Genomic DNA, 27,105 nt, shown 5'->3' with positions numbered 1-27,105 from the left:
CAAGATAGCATCTTCATAGGTGAAGAAAAAATATTCTTAAAATTAAATTTATTCTTTAACTAAAGGTTTTATTCCAAGATATTTTGGACTATTACTGTTGCTCCATTTATCATGAATTGTTCACATAGTGTAAGAGGCAGATGTACAGAACATATGTGGAGACCTCACAGGTAAGTTTTCATTACCTAACCCAAGCCTACATTTTCTCTCCAGGCTTTCTTTTTCCTTGAAGATCCGTCAAACAACCTTAAATGACGGTACAAATACTGCCTCTTCCAGCTCAGTTCTCAACGAACAGAAATGTATTCCTGTCGAGTTCTTCATCCACTGTATATATAGGGCTGACATTTCACACTAAACAAAAAAGATCTAATTTCTGCCAAACGGCTATTTCAAACAGGTCTTGCTCTCTGGCAGAAACGCTTTGTGTAATGCCTGTTGTGAAAATTGTTGCAGCGTGAGCGCATTGGGGCTGGCTGGCACGCAAGAAGAGGATGAATGCCTCTGGCTAACTGCTAACTGATTGGAAAGAAGAGCTGTGAGTTACTGTCAGTCACATAAAAATACAGTATTCCCAGTGGCACTCTGTGCCATTGCGGCAGTCAGTTATAGCTGGGTAAATAGACATGGCATTACCATGACTACACATCTCCAACCTTTTTCTTCCTTTCTTTCTCTTACTCTGGCTCTCATTTATGCTCTTGTTCCATCTTTCCATTCCTTCTTGCCTCCAGTCTTCCCCCCACCTCCCTCTCCTTCTCTCGTTGTTGAAACAAAATCACATTGGAAGGCAAAAAACGAGGAGGGGCAAAGAGCCGGCAGACATTTTACTCAACACACAGCAAACTGATGGAGCAGTTACTCAGAGTGCTTTCTATCTCCTTCATTGCTCTCCTTCTCCACATACTTTTTAAAGATATGCATTCAGACTAATTTGATTATTTGAGTATCCATAAGAGTTAATGAACAAATATCCAGGTAAGTACAGGAAATGAAAAAGCAACAATAAAAAGAAAAAATGGACTAAAATTAGTGTATGGCTATAGCCTTAATGTTTAGATGATTGCACTAGAGGTTAAAATTTAAAAACATCAAATTTTATATTAATCAAAAATAGCCTTTAAAAATCAGGTTTTTTGTGTTGGATGATTATGGGAGTCACATCATTAGAGAAACTAATGAGCTAAAAGTTAATGCTAGCAATGATGAGGACTGGTGGCCTTTTGCATGATGTCTTTTGTCCTCAGTCAACAATATACCAATATGTTAATTTTCCAGAGAAATATATTTTCACTGTTTCTGGATGCAAATATTAGCAATAGCAGTAGATAGCCTAATTAGCGATAAAAGCCACTCTATCTATGCCTTTATGGGCACGTCCTTAACAACACATCCTTGGCATTACACTCACATTCAGATACTCGTGTCCATAGGAGCAAAGCACAATATACTTACTTGCAAAACTGTCACATTTTGGTGTCTGGAGTTTGTTGCTTTAGTTTTGCTCTAGAGCTGCTAAGGCTAACGAATTTAACAAGTAAGGGAGGCTTATTGCCATCTGTTTGTACAATGCAATCTGCATTCATTACTCATTATACACTTGAATCTAACTAGGGATGTGCATTGTGATAAATTTTGATGTTGAGTATCCGTAAGAGTTCACAAACAGATATTAGTTAACTGTAGAGAAGAAGGGTGATAAAAAGGGCTCCAGCTGATATTAATGTTTTGTAGTTCTTACTTATAATACACAAACAATGCAAAAGTTCAGCAGCAAAAAGTGCACATTTTGTTCTATTAAAAAGAAACAGCAAAATATTTTGGTCTAGGCAGGTTAAACCAGTAGGTTTTCATGTCAGTAATGAGTGATTAGTGGAAGCTGCCCCTTCAGATGAGCTAATATTCTAACACTAACCATTTTACACAAGCTAACTGGTGCAATTGTGGATGATAATGATTTGTGGATGAAAACCAAGTTTTTTTTCTTCTTAGTGGATGATGTGGCAACATGTTAGTTAGATGTGATAATCTTGAGAAACAGAGTGTTTTCTGTTATAGCTAATGCCAGCTGGAGTAGTTGGCCTACAATATCTGCCTTCCCAATCATGTCCTTTACAACATGCCTTTGGCAACGTGCTCATGTTAAGGCACTTGTGTTTCATAATAGCAAAGTTTATTTGCAACTATGAGCAAAACTGATGCACTTTACAGCCCCTTTAAACCTTAATGGCGTTTATTGGCTGAATTTAACTGCATATTTTCTACCTGATTTTCAGTGTATAATCATGATACTTATACAATTATTTCAATATTCAGATAGTGCCAAAACATCTGACTCAAGCATAAGGTGACCAGATACATGAAATGCAAACCAGGGACATTTCCAGTTCAGTGGTAAATATATAATTTAAATATTTAATGTTTTTATCTATGAAAAAAAACAGACAGTTACAGTTTCATGTATTTTGTCCATGGTAACTGTACTGTACTGTAGTAAACTGTGGTGAAGGCTGACTGATAAAATTGGGTACTAATTAAGTAACTTGGTAAACCATGTCAGAAGATCATAGAAATAGAAGTAGCCAAGTAAAAAGGGTCTCAAAAGTCACTAAGTCTAGTGGCTTAGGCAGGGATGAGGCACGTTACATTTAGTACAAAAGATTCAGTGGTTGTTTGAGCCCATAATTTATATTCATGTTAAATATTTTGGCAGCAAAAAGACCCCCGTGGCTACAGCAAAAAGACTTGTGGCTATAGTCCAATAGTCAGAGCCTAAATATACCCCTGGGCTAGCTCCAGTTTTGGAGAGACAAAGACGGCTGCTATCAACATATGCCACATGTCATATATGGATGGCTGAAAAAGTGACACAGTTTAAAAAATTCATTCACTATTTTGTAGATCTCTACACTGAAGAAGACTGTAGGCCTACACAAATCAGTAGTACGATTCAAGTCTCGTTAGCCCACCCCTGCATTTATGTTTTGAAAAAACGTTCATGGTGACATTGACACTTGCTAGCTTCTGGCCGAGTTTTACACTGCACTATTCTCTAAAACTAGGTGAGCAAGTGGTAGAAGTGGTCAGCAGATAGCAGCAGCCAGCTCCCTCTGTTAGCCAAAACAAAATTGCCACAATGCAAGACATCTGCCCATCTGCTCTGCTACCAGGTCTTTTTTAGGACTTTCCAGTGTGTTTTGATTCACAGATAAAAACGGGGACATTTCTGGGGACAGCTGTTAAGTTATGCAAGACTTGATTACCCTTTAGTGCAAAAGTAAATAAGGAAACCTTTGACACCAAAATATGTTGGCTGACTGACAACATTTGGGGTAAACATTACTTGGCTGAACCACTGCTATAATGGAATCATAATTAAACCTACAAACATCTTTCCTTTGCTGGCGTGATGTTGTGTCAACAATGAGTGAAAAGAAAGAAAGAAAGAAAAAAAAAAGAAACAGTGAGAAAGAAAGGGAGGAAATGTGTTTCTTTTTGTGTGTTCACTTTGCCTCTGGGCCAACAGTTCTGTGTCCTCTTCCCTGCTGTGAACTCTGAAACATCGGCCTTTGCATCATCATCCAACACCCACACACACAGCTCCTCCCTTACACAACAGGGGCACCTCTACACGCCCTCTCCCATCTCTTCATCTATTCATAGTGCTTTGGGCTCATTCTAACATTCAGAAAACTGGCAGATCCAGAAGTGTTTTATGTAAGATGCTAAGTGACTGTATGGAGCATACTGCCTGTCCAAAGTTTATAGACACCTATAGCTTTTTGAAATGTTTGTAATAGAAATTAGCATGTTTTACTTGTTGCTGTAGTGTAACATACTAGGCTAGCCAAGATTATTTTGGGGTAAACAGTAGACAGTGTTATTGTAGTAATAATGCCTACCCCAAATATTGTATCCTCTTGTGAGGTCTGCACTCATCAGCACTCAAACCTATCAGGTGTTTATACCACTTTTGATTCAAAAGATTTTTAATATGTGCTTTTAATAATACCTTAAGAAAGAGTCAAATTAGTGCTTAGGCCAAATCTACTGTTCATACAAAGCTAATGTAAATACTAAGTACTGTTCATAGTGTTCATCACAAAAATAATGAATTAAAAACAGGCATTATAGTTTCTGTATATGGACTTCATGGACTGGGGAGTGAATGGTATATTTTGAAACAACACGTTACATTAAACTCTTATTTCAAAAACACAGGGGGACTTTGGACAGACTGTTTGCACATGAAGTATGTTAGTGTGTGTGCAGTACAAAAATGCAAATGTTTGAGTGTTAGATGGGTGTGGGCTGGTGCTTCAGATCCGAAGCGTTTGCATAATCCAAATCTATGCTAATGAACTCACCCGCTGGGTCCAGGCCGCTGGTTCTGCGTGAAACGCCAGTCAGTGTTAGGGGGTTTTTGCTGTGGAGAGAAAAAAGACAAAGTTTTAACTCTACAGAAAATAAAAGACAGATCTATGCATCTATCTTTAAAATTCTCAGAACCTCAGTAAGGTCAAATCATGGGCCTCCTGTTACACAAATGGTAATGGAAGCAGGCTGTTGTTAAGGATACAGAGGTATGGTTTAAAGCAATGCCAGTATACAAGCTCACTGTGGCAGTGGCCATTTTGTTGTAGAAAGACATAAAGTGCACAGAGAGACAAATGTAGTCTGAGGCTACATTAGCAAAGAGGGCACAGAGTTTGAATGTGTGTGTCTACAGAGGCTGTGTTGATTGTAACATTAGCACGAAGAAGTAGTTCCCTAGTCCATGCAGCCTGTATTCTAAACCACTTAACCCCTGTTTCAAGCTGATAACAGCTATGAGGTATGCACAGTAAAAAACAAAGTGCTTGAAGTGTAACACAAAACAATCCTTTATTGTTCCTGGACCCGGGAAATGAGCGCTAGCTCTAATTGAGTGATTGCGTGAAACTGCAGTCAGGACACAAAGCCACCATTGTGTTTATATTAAGAGCAAAGGACGTGCTCAGCGGACAGGAAGCATAAAGGACAGTATATAACTAAAACATCTCTGAATAGAGGCTCTTATCTCTTTAAAAATGCAGAGAAACTACAAAAATAAAGCGAAAGAGAAGGTCAGATGGGAGAGATGATGGGTGGTTATGAAGGAATAAAAGCTCTTGTACTCATCCTCTACCCCTTACTCTTTCTTTCCTTTTCTGTGTCTCTATGGGTGTGACAGGACTGAATAGAATGCTAACCTCAGGGATGGGGGTAGACAGATGGTTAGAGAGATAGATAGATAGATAGATAGATAGATAGATAGATAGACAGACAGATAGACAGATAGATAGAACGATATTGAGAGAAATAGATAGATAGATAGATAGATAGATAGATAGATAAAAAGAGACAGAAATAAAGTAAGAAAGAAAGAGAGAAAGAAAGAGCGGGGGACAGCTATACGGGTGAATTATTTAGAGCCTCATGCTAAAAAAACAACTACATACCTACATACTCACATGTTCATTAGAGCAAAACTAATATCTGTTCTATTGTAAGACTAGCAGTGTGCAGTACATGCACACAAACACATAACTGTCACACTAAAGCTCAGCAAAGCCATTAAAGCACTGCACAGTCCATTAACACACACACACAGCAAACACTGCTTTAACTGCTGCACACACACCCGCAGCAAACATTCACACTGCTACTGTCAGCAGCCATCTGTGTAATATGGACACAGAAGGTTTAGACCTGGACACCGAAACACAGCTCTAAAATATCAAATACATAGCGGTACAATTTCAAGAAAGTCACATGACCTCTTCATATATAGCCCCTTATATTATTAGTCCAAATAACCTCTCTCTGTACATGTGTACAAAACAGGGCTTCGGCCTGGGCTGCTGCTTCTCCTATCAAGGACAGGAGCCTGCAGTGTGTGCATGTGTAGATACTGAAGGTTATAAATTGAAGAGAGGAATGTAAGCACAGTTAGCCCACACTCCAGCCCACACTCCGAAACCTGAGGGAGGACTTTACTCATTTACATTTCTCTCACTTTCTATCCTTCTGATCTCTCTCTATCCTCCTATCTTCCCTCTCACACTCCTTCTGATCCATCTCACTATCACTTTATCTGTGTCTCTTCTCAGTTGTAGCCATCGACAGGAAAACTAGAGAGGAAGAACAAGTTTGAGTTTTCAAAAAGGTCTGACATTCCAGCACCGTGACCATCAGTATTTGGAGTCAATGCGGCTCTGTGCACTTTCAAGGTCACCGGCAAGAGCATGCTGTATCTCACAGAAAAGCAAAGAGGAAAGCCCACTCTCTAACACTACATGACAAGATTTCAAAGAAAAATACACAGTTTGTAGATGACAATGATGATAACTATGTAGAACATTTGCAATGTTTAAAAGTTTAGAGTCACTGTTTTCAGTTATATGAAAGCGGTCGGATTACAGACAAATGAATAAATGATTACAGACAAATGAATTCCACCTCACAGGCTTTATATGATGAATGAAGTTGTAAGTGATATACGAAACTAAGTGTATAACATATGAATGTTTGAGAAGTTAATGAAATATGAGGCATAAGAAATGTAGTACGTAGGTATTTACAACATGTTATTTATCACTAAAAATACATGTAATATTGAATAAAACTACCTATCTAAAAATCTTATCTAAAGCTTTTAATGTCTGTAAGACTTAAATGTGCAATGTATATTATTGTATATAAAATAAATGGAGCTATGGAATAACAAATTTGGGGGGGAGGACTGTGCCTGAAATGCCTTCCAATCAAAAACCCTATAAAATCTCTACCTTCCTTTTCCCATGACCAATTTCACAATTCCCATCACCACCCCATCTCCTCCCTGTTCCTCAGTCCTATCTGTCAATCTTACCACTGCTCAAAAAGGGAGGGGTCAGACCTCTTAGCTCCAACAAAAAACATGCAGAGCTCCAGCCCAAGTTCTCTGTGAGTTCCCCCGCCTCCCTCAATCACAGTCTACTTACTAGTACCACTACAAGTTGAAGGCATGGTACAAACTTTCAAACAAAACACTGGCATGATGATTGATTTCTAACTTATTCACTATTCACTAGAAAATTCTTGCTACTTTGCAAACTGAAGAAATGTATTTTTGGGAATTTACCAATACCACAACATGGCAGATACACGATGTAGCACACTATTTCTATTACTGTAACAGGGAGTGATTTCAGATGCTGCTTATGACTGATAGTCAGAAACTGTGGGGTCACAATGACACAAACATCTTCTGTTTACACATGCTGACATTTGGTGCTGTGCTATAGCTGGGTCAAGCAGTCTGTTTCAACACAAGGAGAATTTCCAACATCAGGTTAACCTAAATCACAGCTTTTAGTGTTCCTGGGTCTACCGTGACTCTGTGTGTTTTAGTGAGGAGTTTAATGAAACAGCTGTGGCTCAGTGGCTAAAATCTCTCAGCCAGAACCGAAAGCACTGTCTGAATGCCTCTAGGGAAAATGCTGAAAAGAAGAAGCTTCCAATATATTCCTATATATATATATATATATATATATATATATATATATATATATATATATATATATATATATATTAGTTTCTTTTATAACATTTCAAAGAACACTTTTGGCATCTTTAGTTTTAAGAGTGTAAGCAATAATAACACTAACACTAACCATGAAACTCCACTAGAAGAAGTAACATTCACTAAAGTCTTAGTCTGGCCAAAGACACATGTTGGTCAAGATGGTGTATTAACGGGGTGTTAACACTTGAAGTGCCAGGTTCAATTATAAAATGGAAACCGGACACACACAGACTTCCCGCCAAAACCAAAGTGCATAGCAGGAAAAAGCATGGAAAACAGCTGGTTCTCTGCTCACATCCTTTGGCTGGCCCCACCAAAAACACGACTTCATCCTATTCTCTACAACAGGGAGGAAGTTCCTCTTCCCTAATAATGTTTTCCTACAATAATGCTTTCCGTCTCATTGTCAGACACAAACTGTAGGGTGTTCTAGTCTTTTGTACATGAAACACTTACAGTAGAAACAAAAGAACACTGCAGTGTTTCTGTAATCAAGCTTGATACTGATCCATGTCTCATTGTTCTGACAGCTCTCAAATCAGCACCTGTCAGTAATGTGAACAACGTAGAATTCTGTGGCTAGTTGCATAAAAAAAGCTTGAGTTACTTCTCTAGAATGTTCCCTTATGGGTTAGATTTCCTTCATCTAAAGCAATAAGCAATTAATTAAGTGTGTTGCATTAAACATGCTTATGTTACATGGAAACTTAAAAAAAACTTTTTACCTAGTTTTCTCTAATTGTTGGTATTATTTAAAGGGGAATTCCAGTGATTAAATCATTAAGATGTAAACAAGTTTATTCTGTGTGATTTAATGTGAAATGTGCAATTGCAAATAGGCAATGGCGACAGGAACCAGATCGATGAAGGGTTAGGTTCACTGGTAATTTCAGATAACTATTCAAATAGCAATGTTTATGCTGTAGACATTGTGACCCCTGGTTCCTATCATCACCACTGTAAAGAATATCTGATGGTGGAATTCTCCTTTAACATAAACATTTGAATGTTGCTAAGGATGGTTAGTTTCTAGGCTAACAGTTTAGGGCATTAATAAATCAATGAAATGGCATAATTAAAGAACATTAAGAAGACAAAAACACAATGTTTGTTGCTTTCAGTTAAACTTAATTATTAACTCTCTTATCTTTATCCATAAAAGCTTTTGAAGGTGAATATTAAGATGGTTTATGCACAGAACAGTTTAGAACTTCAGCTTCACCATGCTGACTTTTGTGCAGTACAATCTAGAACTCCATTTAAGTTGACTCTGCCTAGAGGGCATTCATTAATCTGATTATTGTGATACGGGTCTCCAGCAAAACCTTCTTCCCCACCAGCACAATTTAGGCCACTGCAGGGGGTCTTATCAGAAACACTCTCCTGATGTGGGTTAATCTACCATACACACAAACACTTTTAAACACTGACACTGAGTACGAGCCACATATACACATTCACAGCTCTAGAGGGGAAACTGGCTGCAATGGTGATCAGAAGTCTTGGCAGGAACGAACACACACACACACACACACACACACACACACACACACACACACACACACACACAGGGGTAGAGAGCAGAGGATGGGGAAAGAGCAAATGATTGCTAGAAACATGGCACACTAAAAGATGACTAATAGTACAACATACTCAATGTCTTTACTGCTGAAAGTATGAAGAAGGAAAACTACAACAGTGTTTACATCATAATGGCAAAACAGACAAAGCAGCCGACGGAAAGCTCCTCCCCCTTTTTTTCTCTTCATAATAGCAGTAACAGAAGGGAAAAAGGCATGGAGAACGAGAGAAAGCATAAAAGAGGCTAACCAATGCAATATAATCCAATGCCCTCTTAGGCCCTGGGCCCATTATATTTGTAAAAGTACAAGGCCTAAAACTATTTACTGTCCTGCTCCGAATGTCAGAACCATTAGTGGCCTGTCCTTCTGTTATTGTTGCAGCTCACATGCCCTCTTGCAAAACGCACACACACAGACACATTGTGCACGTGTCATGCCAGAGGAGCCAGATGGTCTCCTCACGGCCCAAAGGCCAAAATGACTCCCAGAGGACTAAACGATGGGACACGAGGGAGAAGCTGGGAGATTGAGAGAATGAGAGAAAGAACGTGAAAACAAATTCCCATTCTCAGGCTCATCCCCCCTCGCTCCTGCTTCAAAAACATGATATAAACACCAGAGATTACACAGCGAGTCCTACTTCAACAAACAGCGGATATAAATAACCTCGGCCTGTAGCCCTAAAGAATTTCCACCTCACGCATCACATTCCAAACCCAGGAAAACCAAAACTGTAAGGAATCTGACACACGTCTCCACCTCAGTAAGTGAAAAAAGAGGCTAAAGCACTGGTGACTTATAATGAAGAGTGCAAAGTAAGAGTTGGTTTAGTTTTCACTCAGGCTACTGAAGTATTAACTCTAAGCATATTTACTATATTTCTACATAGTATTTTAGCTCAGTGTCTGAAAAAAACTCATTTCCTTCCTTAGTCTGGAGAATACTAAAGGATGTCTGAGGCCTAGTTACCATGGAGGTTTATTATGGGCTTGCCCAGAGGTGATACACTCACACATTACTAAAGGTCACACGACTTGAAAGGTATGGGATCAATCAGTCACAAGTGTCCAGCAAAACAGGAAGTCCAGGGTCACAGGATGACCTCTGGGATCCTGTTATTCAGACACTGATTTCTTCCTCTCCACAGCCCCGTCCACTCCGTCCCTCTCTCCATCCCCATTTGTCCTTCCCCCACTTTCCTTCTCAACACAATACTCATTTCTGCCTGCCAGTTCCTCTTCCTTTCTCTACCATCTGTCAAATATCTCTCTCTTTTATCACTCAAAATCTCTCCTTGTGATCTTCCTCACTTCCAGTCATTCATTTAGACCTTTATATCCTTTGCTTTTGATTCTTCATATATCTGTATGACTTTTTTCTGTTCTTGCTGGTAGATGTCTCAGAATCTCCTACTTGTCAATTATTTATGGTCTTCTTTGCTCTTTCTTTGTTCTTCCATCTTTTACCTTCTCTGTTTTCCTGTTTTGCTTTGCCAGAGTACTGTAACCTTATTATTCTAGTTTCCATTCTGGAGTACACTTCCTTCCCCTTGGTCTGATCAAACATTATGGCTCTCAAACATCTAAAACATGCCCTGCTTCAGTCTTGGGTGGGCTTTATTCATCAACACATTTTCCTGTTAAAACACTTTTAATTTGGCTCATTAGTTAATTATCAGGTTTAGTTGGTATCTTAGAGCATCAAATTGTGCTGGACTAAGGCCCTGCAGGATCAGAGATGAGTTCCCCTAATGTAAAACATGCACCACACAGAACTGTATAATAAGAAAAGCCATGCAAGGATAACAATTTTATATTCAGTTCAAATAAAGAGAGTCTAACAACACTACAAATGAGAGACAGGAAGACCCTTCACACACAGAGCTACTGAACATTATGCAACATTATGGCTGGTGTGCTGAGCTGAACGCTCACCTCATTGGCTGAGTTCATTAAGTGCTTCCTGGTTAAGGTCATGTTTAATGTGTTGTTATGGCTCAACATGGGAGTCTTGACAAACACAAAGTCACTCCTGCTGGAGAGGGTTGAGTAGCACGGCCTGTATGTGCGTGTGTGGGGCTCCTGAGGGCCCCCCACCACCTCCATGTACCGGATCGGCCCATCCGTGTTGAGCTGGAGATGGAGGTCTTTATGGGAGCGCTGCTGGTAGGCATGCCTGGAACGGAAGTCTTTCCTTGAGTAGCAGCATGTCAAGTCGTCCCTGTGTCTGAGACACCGCACCAGCACAACTACAGCGGTCACAAGAAAGACCAATGTCACACAGCCCAACGAAATGATAAGGTACAGGGTTACATCCGTCATCCCACTGACTTTCCGAGAAAGAGTTTTGTGGGAGTCTGTGGCTGCATCCATGCTCTTCTCCTCCACATCGACGGTGACAGAGACGGTGGTGGACTTGGGAGGCTTACCATTATCCTGCACAACCACTATGAAGCTGTAGGATAGCCGTTCCCTGCCACCCTGCTCGTCATCGGCCAGTTTCCGTGCAGTGCGTAGCTCACCTGTATGCTCTCCAATTAGGAAGAAGGCTCCATCGCCTCCAAGGGTGATGCTGTAGGACAGCCAGGCATTGTGCCCACTGTCTGGATCATAGCCCACAATCTTGTTCACAAGGTGGCCAACGGCGGCAGAGCGGGGTACGGTCAGCTGGAGGCCTGAGTCCTCAGAGTGGGCAGGATAAAGAACGATGGGCGGGTTGTCATTCTGGTCGATAACAAAGACGTGGACGGTGACGTTGGAACGGTGAGACGGCGTCCCAGCGTCATGAACCTGCACTTCAATTTTAAAGGCGTTCATCTGCTCATAGTCCAATGAACGCATAGTAAAGATATTACCGTTCTCTGGGTTGATGTAGACGTAAGAGGACACAGGGCTGCCACGAACACTGGTGGGCAAGATGGAGTAGGTGAGACGGGCATTGTCCCCCAAATCTGGGTCTGAGGCTGAGACCGCCACTATCAGGGTACCTGGGGCATTGTTCTCTGCAATGTCTACAGAGTAAGAGGGTTGCGAGAATACTGGAGCATTATCATTCACATCAGAGAGACTGACTACAAATGTCTTCTGTGAAGACAATGGAGGAGAGCCTTCATCTGTCGCTGTGACAACAACAGTGTACTCAGGGACAGTTTCCCTGTCCAAACGGCCATCAGTGACAAGGGTGTAATGCTCCCCAAAGGCAGATTTCAGTTTAAAAGGCAACCCTGGTGACACCTTTAATGTCACCTGACCGTTTTTACCAGAGTCTAAGTCTCTAGCGCTGATTAGTGCAATGACAGTGCCGGTTTCAGCATCCTCGCTGATGGGGCTGGTGAGAGAGGTCAATGCAACTTCCGGAGTGTTATCGTTCACATCCGTTATTTCTACTTTGACGTTGCAGGAGCCCTCCATGGCGGGGGTTCCACCATCCCGGGCCTGGACAGTAATGTCATAAACATTGGTTTGCTCATAATCCACCTCTCCAATAACCTGGATTTCTCCACTTTTAGAATCCACACTGAATAGATTCAGAATTATGTCTGGCGTGTATTTACTAAACAGGAAAGCCACTTCCCCATTCATTCCAGAATCTGCGTCAGTGGCATTGAGTTTTGCAACAACAGTTCCCACAGGAGAGTTTTCTAGAAGACTGACCTTCTTCACAGGCTCGTCAAACACTGGCGCGTTGTCGTTCACGTCCAGGATCTTAATGAGCAGCAGGGTGGTGCCCGATTTCTCAGGCTGCCCACCGTCCACGGCCGTGAGCAGCAGGCGGAATGACGCCTGCGCCTCTCGGTCCAGAGCCTTTTCCAGCACGAGCTCCGGGAACTTACCGCCGTCGCTTTTGGTCTCGACCCTCAGGCCGAAGCAGTCATTGGGCGCCAGGTGGTACGTGCGCAGCGAGTTGACGCCCACGTCAGGGTCCCGCGCGCTCTCCAGGCGGAAACGCGTTCCCGGCGCGGCCGCCTCCGAGATCTCCAGCGAGGAGTTGCGCGCGGGGAACTGCGGTGCGTTATCGTTTACGTCCGATATTTCTACGACGACGCGATGCACTTCGAGCTTGTTCTCGAGGAGGATCTGAAGGTGCAAGTAACACACTGCGATCGAGCCGCAGATGCGCTCCCTGTCAATGGTCTCCTTGATGACCAAGGCGCCGTTGTCCGAGTTGATCTCGAAGAACTGGCCGCTGGAGTCCGAAATAACACGCGCGTTCCTCTCAATAATCCTCTGAAGGGTGAGGCCCAAATCTTTTGCTATATTCCCTACGATGGAGCCCGGCTTCTGCTCCTCTTCGGCGGAGTACTTGAGGTCCCCGAACGCGCTCGAGAGGCAGGAGAGGAAGAGCGCGAGCCAGAGCGCGAGCCAGAGCGCGCGCCATTCCGGGCAGCGGCTCCGCTTTCTCAGCTCCATTGTGAGAGAGAGAGAGCTGGAGAAGAGAAAGTTTGAAAGGGTTTTTTTCCCCCGACGTTCAATCCATATTTCCACTTAAACTGTTCCTACCACGCCGTTCGAAACTTAATCCGCTTCGTGTGGAGCAGAAAGAGGCGTTTTGACGAGTTCATGGTGACCGAAAAAACATTCGTTAAATTAGAGAAAGAGAAGAAAAACAGTCCATCCAGCCGATTCCCCAAACTTCTGCGCTGCCTATGCCCCTCCGTTGTACAGAGGGGAGGAGACTAGGCCACCAAGGGCCTCTCCCTATTGGCCAGGAGCGAGCAACAGGCTCTTCACACCAATTTTCCTTCCCCACCCGTATTCCGACAAGTCCAGCCCACTGTGTTGAGAATGGCTGGTAGTATTCCGTTTCCTGCGCTAAAACTGGCTATTAGTATTCCCCCTTCTTGTGCTAGGGTTGGCCAGTAGCTCATATTCACCAGCGAGCTCACTACGAACTCCAGGATATGTTCACTACTAGCCAATCCGAGAGCAGGATGCGGGATGTGCCTGAAAACGGGTGGTAAATAACACACTTCGCAAGGAGTCAGCCACAGCCTTTGCGGAGCCACACAACTTTGAGAGCGCAGACTGAGAAGAAGAAGACTGAGAAGTCTGACTCTCTCTGAGTGACTCACAGGCAAAATATTTTCACGTGGCAACGAAGATGAACTGTAAATTAATTTCGTCCTTCAGTGACAACTTTTTGACAAAACGTTATTATCCTAAGTTTATATAATTTTTCAGATTCTATGGCTGTATCGTGAGTTTTCTACGTCTAATGAAAGCTTGTTTTGTAAAACAATCGAAAGAAGGAGCGCTGAAGGCAACACGCGCATCCAAAGCTTGTACAGATGCAAGATCAAGAGTTCTCCACTCGGGGGCGCTGTTTCTAAATGGGCTCAATTTATTATCTGTTCCTGTATTAGATCCTAATATTTCTACAATTTTAAAAAAAGTATATATATATATATATATATATATATATATATATATATATATATATATATATATATATATATATATATATAACATATCAGCAGATCTGAAGCAAAGCAAACAAGCATACAAATTCTGCTTTTGTCTTTTGTGAGGAGATAATGAACATAATGAACACACGACAAAGAAATAAGATCCTCACAGAGAGAGAGAGAGAGAGAGAGAGAGAGAGAGAGAGAGAGAGAGAGAGAGTACTGTAAATCCTCCCTATCCAAATAAATAAATAAATAAATCAATGAATGAATGAATGAATGAATGAATACAAACAAACAAACAATCTCCAAAATAGTAACTTTACAGAGCAAGGCAAAAATGTTAATGTAAGCTAATATAAAGAGATTTTATTCCAGATAAAACTTTACATTGTTACACAATGTTAAGGGCAGCTGCTGTGTTCAAATGACGCACAGCGATGACATTTTTAAATGCGTAGAGTTTATGTTTAGGCATTTTTGATGTGAGACTGTGTGTTTGGACCAGTGGTTCTTAACCCATCATCAGGGACCCCCAGACAGTCCACATTTTTGCTCCAACCCAACTTGCAACACTTAGCGAAAAAAGAAAAATGTAGACCATCTAGAGGTCCCCCTAAGGACCTATTTGAGAACCACTAGTTTATATAATATTCAATATGTAGTGTCCTCTGCATATATAGTCTTATGTAAAAGTTTGGGCACCCCTGGTCACATTGCATGTGTTGTTAATTTTCTAAGTGAAAATAAGTTCATACATCCTCTACAGAGAACACACTTCTGCACTTGTTAAATTTAACATATTGGAAAAAAATAAATCATCAAATGTCACACTTTGCACAAATAAGAGTTTATGTTTTCCCCAGTATGTTAAACAACAAATAAATAGAACTTGTGCATTTGAATATTTGGAAATATTTAAAACTGTTCCTTGTAGAAGGATGTGTTAACTTATTTTGTTACAAAATCAACAAACTTTTGCATATGACGTGTATGCAGCAAAAGGTTTCCTTAAAGTGAGCCACAATTTAGAGTCACGACGATGACTCAAAGCTGTTGATTTCCTTTTAACACTTGAGTAAACCCAACAAGACAGGCTTTATGCTGTTTAAGTCCAAAAATCATACCACATATCACGCAACAAGAAGCATGGTGTTGACAATATCACAGTACAGCACATTTCAGCTCACCTGCTGACTCTCAAAGGTCCAGGTGCTGTCCGGTAGAGACGCATCCAGCACGCTGATCATGTCCTTAAAGTCAAAAGTGCTGCTGGGCTTAATGAGGGTAAAATCACTGAACTCTGACATTGGAGAGAGACATGACCTGAAGGACTGGCTCTGGGACAACATATCCCCTCCCAGAACCTCCACGTACTTTATAGGCCCATCTGTGTTCAGCTGGATTTGCAGGTTTCGAGTGGGATTTTTGTAGCTGTCAGAGTCAGTCCGTCTCAGGCAGCTGCCTCTGCTGTTTCTTGCACACTTCATCACTAAGATGACGAATGTCACCAGAGACAGCAGAGACACAGAGGCCAGAGAAACGATCAAGTAAAATGTGATGCGGTCGTTTCTACTGATGGGCTCTGGAGCTTTGTGTTGGAGGTCTAAAACAGGTTCATGGAGGCTGTCCTCCAACACTATGTTTAGCGTGATGGTAGAAGACCGCACTGGATCACCATTATCCTTTATCTCTATGAGAACCCTCTGGGGTGAGTCATCATGCTCTGAAACTGCATGTTTAGTTCTCACCTCACCTGTGTAAGTATTCACACTGAACAGAGAGGCATCTGTAGCCTCCAGCAACTTGTAGGAGATCCAGGCGTTGTGGCCTGAGTCTGCATCCACTGCAGTTACCTTGGTAAGCAGGTGGCCTGCTTTAGCGGAGCGAGGCATCTTATAGTTAGAGGCTACAGAGGGGTAGATAACAGCAGGGACGTTGTCATTCTGGTCCAGGATGAACACATGAACTGTGGCGTTGCTGCTCAGAGATGGAGAGCCATGATCTTTGGCCTGCACCTGGATCTGAAACACCTTCAAGTTCTCATAGTCAAACGAGTACATGCTATAGATGCTGCCGTTATCTGAGTTAATGTACACATAGGAAGAAACAGACACATCTTGAACTTTAGAGGCTAAGATGGAGTAAGAGATCTTCGCATTCTCACCCAGGTCAGCATCAGAGGCCGATACTGAACATATGATTCTTCCAGCTGGGAAGTTCTCTTCAACATACACTGTGTATGAGGGCTGAGAGAACACTGGAGGGTTATCATTGACATCTTGAACATTAATTACCACTGTTTTCTTAGTGGAGAGAGGAGGGTCGCCTGAGTCTGTGGCACTGATTTCTACATTATAATTTACATTTTTCTCGCGGTCCAGGCGAGCTGTCGTAGCTAATTCATAGTGGTTTTCAAAGCTAGGCTTTAACTTAAATGGTGTATTGCTGATTACCTGTAGGCTGACCTTTCCATTTTCATTTGCATCCAGATCCCGAGCATTTATTAGTCCCACCACTGTACCAATGGGGGAATCCTCAGGTACTCTATCAGCCAGGGATTTAATAATGATCTCTGGTCTGTTGTCATTGGCGTCAATCAGATTTATCTGGACGCTGCAATGCCCCTCCATTTCAGGACTGCCCCCATCCTTAGCCACTACATCAATTTCATAGGATGAAACCTCTTCATAATCGAGTGACCCCTTCAGTGTTAATAAGCCTGTTTCTGAATTTAAGTCGAAAATATGTAATACGTCATCACCAGTACGTTCACCAAATAAATAGCGGATTTGCCCATTTGAGCCTTCATCTAAATCTACAGCTTTGAGCTCCACAATAACAGTCCCCGGTGGGCTGTTCTCGCTTATGGCAGACTCATATGTCTGTTTGGTGAACTGAGGCGCGTTATCATTATTATCCAGAACGTGCACTGTGATTTTAGCAGTGCCAGATTTAACAGGGCTTCCCCCATCCACAGCCGTTAACAGCAATTCATGAGTGGATTGTTTTTCCCTGTCGAGAAGTTTTGCTAAAACAAGCTCTGGCAACTTCCTACCATTTTTCAAAGTCTTGGTAGCGACAGAAAAATATTCGTTGTTATTTAAAGTGTAAGAGCGAACTGCATTACTGCCGACGTCTGGATCCTGCGCGCTCTCGAGAGGAAAGCGCGTTCCAGTCACGGCGTGCTCGGCCACTTTCAGCACCATCTCCTTGGTGGGGAAACTCGGGGCGTTGTCATTTATGTCCTGAATTTCCACGACCACCCGGTGCAGCTGCCACGGAGAGTCTGCGATCACCTCTAGCGGAAGCGCGCAGCTGCCGCTCTGCCCGCACACAGCCTCTCTGTCTATCCTCTCCTCCACCACCAGCTCTCCTCTCCCCAGATCCACGCTGAAGAAGCGCTCAGCAGCCTCGGAGGCGATCCGCACTTTACGGCTCGATATGTCAGCCAAACTCAAGCCCAAGTCTTTGGCGAGGTTCCCCACGACCGAGCCCTTTTTGGACTCCTCTGCTACGGTGTACCGAATCTGCCCGTCGACTGTCGCCCACCAGAGAGACGCACACATCAGCGGGAGAACCAACGCACAACTTAAACAGCCTCGCATCCCGTTATCCATGTCGATCAGTGAAATAGAAGTTTTCCCACGGTGACAAAATCCACCATGTCTGCAAGAACATACCTATAAACACTCAAACGGTCAGAAAGCACTGAAGCCGAACAGAGAATCCAGCAAGACTACAAGCCCGAACACGTGAAGGTCTTTGTCTCCATCTCTGTGCGCAGAGCAGCATCTTTAAAAGCTGATGCTGAAGCTGAGGATACTGGATCACTCAGAGTTAGCAGGAGTCCTGTTGGTGCACATACGCTGTAGTATGCACCAATGAGAGCACAGCTTAGTTTAAAGGTACAGGCTATCTAGAGAGAGAAGTGTTGTGAGTATAACTGTTTACATAAAAGTTACACGTTTATCAACAACACATGCTAACAATACAATAAATAAACAAGTTTTAATACACTATGTATTTTTTGCATAAGGTGCCATGTTAAAGGGGAATTTCACTAATTAAAAAAAATCTGTATAATTCAATCAAGGTTTTATATAATGTTGATAATGGCAAAATAGTGAGTGTGAGCTGTCATTGAGCATTATTTTGCCTCTCTGTCACCTGCATATACCTTTTTGCCATCAATGGATAAAATAAACACATTTTAGGCCAAAAAACGTGTTTCACTATCCTGAAATAATGTCTCAGGCATCAAGAAACATATTTGTAACTATTTCATGTAAAGGTTTTCTGTGATGCAGCTTTTAAAGGCATTAAAATCTTCAGATGTCTTCAGCTTATTTACATCTTAATTAGTGAATTGTGTAGAAACAAAACAGAATTCATCTTTAAAGTTGCAAAATATTATACTGTAATACTGTGTAGCAACAGCAACAATAATAATCATCATCAGGCAACTTAAACTACTTAAAACCTTCTGCTAAACTGGATGTGTGTGTGTGTGTGTGTGTGTGTGTGTGTGTGTGTGTGTGTGTGTGTGTGCGCGCTCATAGTGAATGTTACTGTCCAGTCTTCTAGCTTTTTATTTAAAGAAATTCAAACATATTGACTATATCAGAGAACAGACTGCCATAAGCTACAGAAAAATCAAATAATCATCTTTAACTTCATACAAGAGCTCTCTCTCCCAGCAGAAGTACAACAACACATCAAAGGGAGAATAAAGTGACCAGGCTGACTGGATTCATTAATGGGCTGTGAAATATGTTTTACTAAGTTTGCTAAAGCTTATAATTTATGGGCAATGCAGAATTCAATGTGGTAATTATTCAATTTGTAGTTTACTTTATAAAACTTGATTTCAAGAGTTAAACATAAATACTGCCTGCTTTTTAGAAAAACAAGTCAATAAAATAATTTGAGTGAACTCAACAAGCCAGGCTTTGCAGTACTATACAAGCTTGTTACAAGTGTTACTACAAATTACACAACTTAAATTGCTGAAATTTATCAAGTTAATGTACACAAAAGAAGAAGCAGACACATCCTGCAGAGAGTGAGAGATCTTTGTATTCTCATCCAGGTCTGCATCAGTGGCAGATACTGAACATAAGATTGTTGCAGCTGGGAAGTTCTCTATGACACACACAGTGTACAAGGGGTGATGTGAGCTATAACCTATAACCTATATTCTACAGTGGAGTCTTAAGGCACAGGTGTCACGAATGAAGCCACAACAAGCTCCAAAACAATGTCAATGTCAATCACGTTGACCTGAACTATATATTTTAAATCAGAACCTGTAGAGGTAAAAGACATGAGGCATTTTGTCCACACAGAGTTTCACTGTCTATTCACCATAAGTTCTCCCTTTCCCAAATACACACTGAACTACTGCTTACCAGCCTCAGATCTTATCCACAATGAGTTAGTATAATTCTACTGTTCCAGTATCCAGATTTTTTGCTGTGTTCCAAATAACAGTCTCTTATTTAGTTCCTCCAGCATACTATAGGTATAACACACATATTAAGAATATTATTGTTTTTTCTGGCACCTTTTCTTTTTATTTGTTTAAAAAATTGGTTAAAAAATACCATATTAAATGTGTCATAAATTTTGCAAGGGTTTATTTTTTTTGTCCAATATGTTAAATTCAGCAAATTAACACTAACTGTGCATTAAAGTGTGCCGGAGTGTCTTCTCAATAGAGGATGTGTAACTTTCATTTTCATAAAAAAAAAAAAATCAATAAAACATGTAAATTGACCAAGGGTGTCCAAACTTTTGCATATGGTTGAAGTATATAAAGTATTGATCTTTTGTGGTCCACTAGAAAAAAAAGTTATGTCACTACAACATGGATCAAATATATGGGTAAGTCATCATCTTTTTTACACAGGTATTAGAACATGCACTAAAAAATTATTGCTTTGATGTTGGTTAAAACCAGCTTTCTCTTATTTATATTACTTAACAAATGCATGTTAGTCTGTGAAACTGAGTCAGCCATGTTGTTTTAATGAAATTTAGTGAGTTGTCAGATTTACTTCATAAGTGTTAGTTTGGTCAATGTAATCTTGGGTAGAATTCAACGTCTTTCCTACTGGCTCCTAGCATAATCTATTTGCATATTGTTTGACTTGTTTTACTCTCCCTCTTCATGTTATCATCCCCCCAACCTGCCTTCCATTGTGTGAGCATCTTTTACTCCTTGGTTAACTGCCTAGCCACATTGTTGTTGGTTATCATGTAACTATACTGCTGAGTATAATTCAAAAACAGCTCAGTTAGCACAGTAATAACTTCACCAAATTATGTAGTTCTAACTTAAACCTGTTAACTTTGTGTTCTTTTCTACTTTAATTAGTACAGCATGTTAAGTTGAACTGTTGAAGTTATACATAAAGTATTTGGTCCTGTTAATTAGAACTCACTTTAGAGTGATTTACTTGAATTCTTTAAGCACACATTACTCAATCAAGTACCTTAGAAGCTACTTAACACAGTTGCACTGAACCACTTTACATAACATTTTTAAGTAAATGCAACATTTCATTTTTTGATTGTGTGGTCTAAAGTGTGGTCTCAAAGCCATATTGATGCTGCCAGGGAAATGGTGAAATAATGTAGTAACGCACCACATGCATTTTAATGTCATCAAGTGAGCCTGTTGTGCACAGAGCATCTCATCCTCAAAGCAGTACAAGCAATACTGTTAACTAGAGCAAGAGACCATGATCACTGCCATGACACACAAGTATTATTATTATTATTATTATTATTATTATTATTGTTGTTGTTGTTGTTGTAATTCTAAACATACTGTATATCATTATTGCTTATGATTAGTAGTAGTAATAGTAATGATAGCAAGATAATCAGTGCACCCACATACACATTAATAATAATAATAATAATAATAATAATAATAATAATAATCGAACACAACACTTTCTGGACTCGGATTGTCACGTTAGTGCCACCCTGTGGTACAACACGCAAACCGCAGTTCAGTCCAGTGCAGAGCGCTCAGTACAGAGCGCTCCTGAGCAGTAACGCTATTCCAGTGCGAACCAGTACAGTCTTGACTTCCTTACAATACGAAGGCTTTTTATTAATGATAACTACTTTAGAGTTCAACATTTGAACAAAAAAGTATGAAATATTCCATCACTAATTTGCACTTCACGGATGTAAAACTGACCAGAATCAACATATCCGGGGCTTCAACACACAACCTGTCATGTTTTATAATAATATATCTAGAACATGTGGATATACTTATAAATAACTATAAAAAAGGTGCCCCGAACGAGCAGACTGAGAAGAAACAGGAGTCAGAGAGGCAGAAGAGAGAGGGGAGGGAGATGAGGGTTAAGATGGTTGCGCTGCAGAGGAGCCACAACGCCTGTTTCAGCACCACGAGGGTGAACAGCGCCACACAGGCGGCGACCACGCGCCTCTGCATGTAGCGCGCAGCCATGCGGAAGAAAGCCATAAAGACACAAAGACCTGCTCTCCTCCCACAGAGACACATTTGTGAAGCGGTCATTGGCCAAGCAAACAAAACCCCCACATGTCTTACTCTAACACTAAACCCATTCACTGCTCCCAATACAGCCGAATAACACACTGAACCGAGACTGGACTCTGTCACTGCTATTAACACTGTAGCTTAATATCAGACACAGCATCCTATATCCCCCATACAGTGAGGGACATTCTATGTCTCATTAGCAAAAGGACTGATCAATGCAAACAGCCTACATAACCTAAAAAGTTGAGAGCTGCTGAAAGACGTGTGTGGTGAAGTGCATACACATACGTTAAATACAGCATAGCAAAGTTCAGAATAAACATATGTACATACTTGAATATTTGTTCAGTAAAATATATAAAATTTGACCATTTTGTTAATTTTCTACATAACAGTGAAGTAAACAGGGTAACTACAGATATGTAGTGTTTTAGAATGATGAAAACAACAACACTGAATTAAATTACAAGCCTCACATCTAATTTGGAACATGAATGCAAGCATTCCTTAAACATGAAGGCAGCTGATGTCATGTTTGATGTTCTTTGTTTAATTTCCACAGCAGTATCAGTGTTTCAGAATGACCACTGTGGGCTCTCCCTCAGCTAAAGTGTCATATTTAATGTTATATTATTAAGGCATTTTAATTTTTAATTTTTAAATGTATATTTAAAAAGTGTACTTTTATAATGCACAAACCATCATGTAAAATCAATCAATGGTGTAAATCGATCTAAATCAGTAATCTAGTAATCACCAAAGGATTGATACAGCATGTACAGTATGTACAGACACCTTAGTTTTTGCAGTACCAGTAAAGTAATTCCTGACTGTGGTCTTAAAGCTTTTCAAAAGGAAAAGTTTCTTACCTTTATTGAGTCACAGCAATGGACCAGAGTAAGAGCGAGAGCAGATCAGATGGACACAGCATCAGAGGCAGCAGATCAACATGAAAAAGAGAAGAACATGAAGGAATTTGGTTAGAATGGTGCATCATTCAGACAGTTCAGGGCCCAGATCTATACTTACCCATCTTCTTTACAATACAACACAGCTTTAAATGCAACAGATTGCAGTGCAGTTATCAGCTCTCACTGGTGCAAAGGCAAAATGAGTGACCAGAAACATATTTCTAAAATTCAACAACAGATCACCATAAAGACACTATGACCATCTAAATTGTGGCAAAAGTAACCAAATGACTCACACATCAAAACAATGGGCCGAATATGACACAAAATTAAAAATCAAAGCTGAAAATGAAAAGATTTTCTTTATTATCCAGACATAATGCTCCAGTGCAAGGTGCACAGGTAAGGTCATACAGGGCAGCAAACTATCTAAAGTCTGCTATGTGAATTCAGTTGTGCATGTATGTTTGTGTACATGAATTCAAATATAAAATAATCACAGACAGATTTTTTGTCACTGTCCAAAAACAAAAACAAAATCAAGCATCTCCAAAATGCTGACTTTTCAGAAGAAGAAAAAACATTCTTACATTCTTAACTTTTAATGAAAGTTATTTTAAAAAGGTTTAATTCCAAATAATTTTGGAGCTTTTTTACTGGTCCATTCATCGTGAAGTTATTACACAACGTAAAGGACGCCTGCGGTGCTCAAATGTTGCAGAAAAAAAAAAAAATAGTAAGCAACAGAGTAGAGTGAACAGAAAGCGCTCACTTAATGTGTCTGCTTAAACACATTTGTACTAATATGTGTCTACTGTATGTCTATATGTTCACTCTGTAACCTTTTAGAGTGGCTTAACATTAATAACGCATCTGTTGGTTTCAAAAGAGACCATGTTCCTTCTTCCTCTCTATGCCTTGTTGGTCTTATGTTAAAGCTCTGCAACACAAGGTATATATGGGAAATGAAAACAAATGTTTTCTCTCTTGTAACAGTTTTCAGGCTTTTAGAAATAATATACAACAATGTGTTAAGAACAACAACAACAAAAAAATGAAACAAAAACAAAAACCCATATATTTCATATCTCTCTCTGTTGCCTGTAAGTCATTTTTTCAGCTCAGGACCAGAGTGAGGAACTACTGGCCTCAATCAGTCCAGTTCACTGTAATGATGTCAGGCAATAGAAGAACCCTCAAAAACATACAGCACATTCTCCATCAAGCTGAAGAACTTCATGATGCAAAGAGCCCTTTAATGATGCAAAAGGTTCTTTGAGTGTTCTATATAGAACCATATAAAACAATTTTCTTTACTAAAGTGTGGGATCAGTGGTTTTCAACTTTATTCCTGTGGATCCTCCACTCTGCATGTGTTTCTTTCTCCAGCACTCCTGATCCAGCCCATGAGTGACTTGATAATGACCTGATCGGCTTGTATAAGATGGATTGGGGCAGGTAATAGTCTAATGGACTGTTGTCGTATGTTCACTAAGCTGACCTTTAATCATGTGTTACAAAAAAGCTAGCAGTCACTGAGCAGGTTGCATTTGTAACCAAAGAATTCACTCACATGGCAGAAAAAAGTAGAATTAGATAAAATAAAGTCCATGAGACTTTATGAAAGTGAAGAGTAACTGGTAAGATGTATTTAAAATTGTTCTTTGTTATTCATATATGATGCAGCCATTCTCTATTGCTGCAGTGCCCCTCTGCATGGTGAAGAAAACTGCAGTACCCTCAGTACAACAGCAGAGGACTCCTGTCAGAAGACACAGCATGATGCTTTATTCATGACTGTGTGCATGTACATCTGTGCATGTGCTAGATAAAGACGTAAAAAAAGACAGGCATGTCTACAGCTTTAATCCCTCAACACTGCACCAGTACTGATGTCACCTAACATATATGAACTACAGTGCTTGCACAAATGTAACATCATTATCTGCTGGTAACTGAAGAAATGACCGTTTGTTTGTCTGTGTGATCAGTCTTAAACTGTGAAGGGGACAACACCCATCCTGATCACACACATATCCACACCCATTCACACACCCTTCCCCCATCACATTAGCCTAGAATCTCAGGCTACTGTACCACATCATCCAGTCCAGGGGTATCTCATCTTCCCCAGCATCTCTCTCTTTCCCTCATACCACATCATTCAGGTCTGAGCCTCTCACTGCCCCCCTGTGGACTCTGACATAATGGTACAGCCCTGCCTGTGAGTCAGCTTGTTGCTGTGGCAACACATGGCAGGATGAAAATGGGCTAGGAGATGAAAAAAGAAAATAATGTGAAGAAAAAGGGGAAGAAGGCTGAGAAAAAGATGGATAAGCATGTGGCACACAAAACCATTGTGCAAAGTTGTGTTGTGTGCCAGTATAGTACCACATTTCTCTAAACAATGATATATTAGACTATCATAACAATCAATAGTACACTGTTTCTGTTATCTTGGTACCCAAAAACACTGTGTTGGCACTGAAGGAAGACGATACAACAGCAAGACTGTCTTATTCAGAAATCTGACTCAGATTACAGTGAATTGACGCATGTGTATTTTTAGCCCATTTTGCTCCAATTGAAAGGGCGAGCAGCCCAATGCACACAGCACAAAGACTGCAGAGTGGTGCAGCTGGAGAGGGGGAGGGGAAGGACAGACAGAAAGAGAGAGAGAGATGGAGAGCACTGCTCCTGAAAACTGGAAAATAGGCTGATACCATCTCACTCAAAACAGTAGCACGCATTACTACATCTATAATTGTATTAGGATTTTAATAATTATATTAATATTAAGAAAATGCACTTATTATTTGCCATTTTAACCTGTTCACTGACCTTACATGATTCAGCAATCCATTCTTATTCACAGCGCTACTGTGATTTTTGAGTCAGACACACATGACCTAGTTTCATCAGAAGGTAAAAAACAAGCCAGAGAAAAATGTGTCTCACATCAGACACACAAAATATAATTTGTTGTTGTTCATGTATGTGTGTGTGTGTGTGTGTGTGTTTTGTGTGTGTGTGTGTGTGTGTGTGTGTGTGTGTGGTGGGTGGGAGTGTATGTGTCATGTGACTTATGTCCATGTGTCTGTGTGCCCTACTGTCTCACTGGCCTCGATAAAGCTAAAGTAATCCCTTCAGAGGATCAGCACACAGCACAGGAGACACAGTAAAGAAACACCCACCCACACTCACTCACACTGAGATCTAGAAAACAGTAAAGCACAACAGAGCAACGTGTAACATGTGTAAAATTACTGTAATTAAGTGGCAGTATCTCCAATATGGTGCTTTCTGTTAAATACAGCAATAAATTGTTTACCACACACCCAAACTCACATGACTTGCACTTATGCCAGTCTTTAAGATCACATATATATAGCTCAATTTTTCCAGCAGTCTACTATAGTTAAGGAATATGTTTAGATTACTGAAGAATTACCAATGTAAACTTACAGTAATTCTCTACAGTGTGTATGTGTGTGTGTTTGTGTGTGAACTGAGTCTGAGGATTGTCCTTCTTTAATCTGTATTAAGGGCCACACCTGGTCAGAAAGCACAGGACAGACGAGGACAGAAAAGGCTCTGCAGCAGAAAGAACAGTCCTATCGTCAACATTACAGGCAGAAAAAAACAGAGCATGCCCCAGTGATGATGGCAAGAGAAGGGAAAAATACAAACTAACGTAATCTTTGAAAAAAACTCTTAATAAAGTGTCCAAAAATAAATTATTGGCCAATGATGCGCCAAAGACACAAGATTAGAAATAAAGAAACTAGTAATCTCTTGATCTTGCAAGTACTGGCCGGATATTGCTGGTCAGTGTGCTCATCTGATCAATACAGTCAATATTCCTAAACTAAGTATGTGGCAAATCAATCACAAATACAATACAGGCAGCATACAAGGGCAGAACATACTCAGAGTATCACACACATAGCACATTCATGTTGCCTTAGGAAGCAGGGCTTTCCAAAAACAACCAAATATTCCTGTTTAGATCATCTGCTTCATAGTCATCACAGTGGATCAGTCATTGTCAGATTAAAATGAACATCTCC

General features: G+C 40.6%; 2 protein-coding genes across 7 annotated transcripts in view; both read right to left on the bottom strand.

Annotated features, from left to right (window-relative positions):
- Positions 1-27,105, bottom strand: part of LOC118811457 (protocadherin gamma-A11-like) — a 192,282-nt gene that overhangs the window by 11,300 nt on the left and 153,877 nt on the right. For 5 of the 6 annotated variants that reach the window (XM_036575686.1, XM_036575687.1, XM_036575684.1 and 2 more), the window contains exon 2: positions 4,368-4,426. In XM_036575686.1, coding sequence (XP_036431579.1) covers positions 4,368-4,426 — 59 coding nt within the window. Of the gene's footprint in view, positions 1-4,367; positions 4,427-11,105; positions 13,919-27,105 lie in introns of those variants that run through there. The other variant, XM_036575682.1, reaches the window with a different exon arrangement.
- Positions 15,757-18,174, bottom strand: LOC118811477 (protocadherin gamma-C5-like). Its single transcript, XM_036575705.1, has one exon. The coding sequence runs from the start codon at positions 18,142-18,144 to the stop codon at positions 15,757-15,759; it is 2,388 nt and encodes a 795-aa protein (XP_036431598.1). The 5' UTR covers positions 18,145-18,174.

The sequence above is a fragment of the Colossoma macropomum genome, unplaced genomic scaffold (genome assembly GCF_904425465.1).
Source record: "Colossoma macropomum unplaced genomic scaffold, Colossoma_macropomum, whole genome shotgun sequence".
NCBI lineage: Eukaryota > Metazoa > Chordata > Actinopteri > Characiformes > Serrasalmidae > Colossoma > Colossoma macropomum.
The sequence above is the reverse complement of the archived record's forward strand: the minus strand, read 5'-3'. Positions and strand labels throughout refer to the sequence as shown.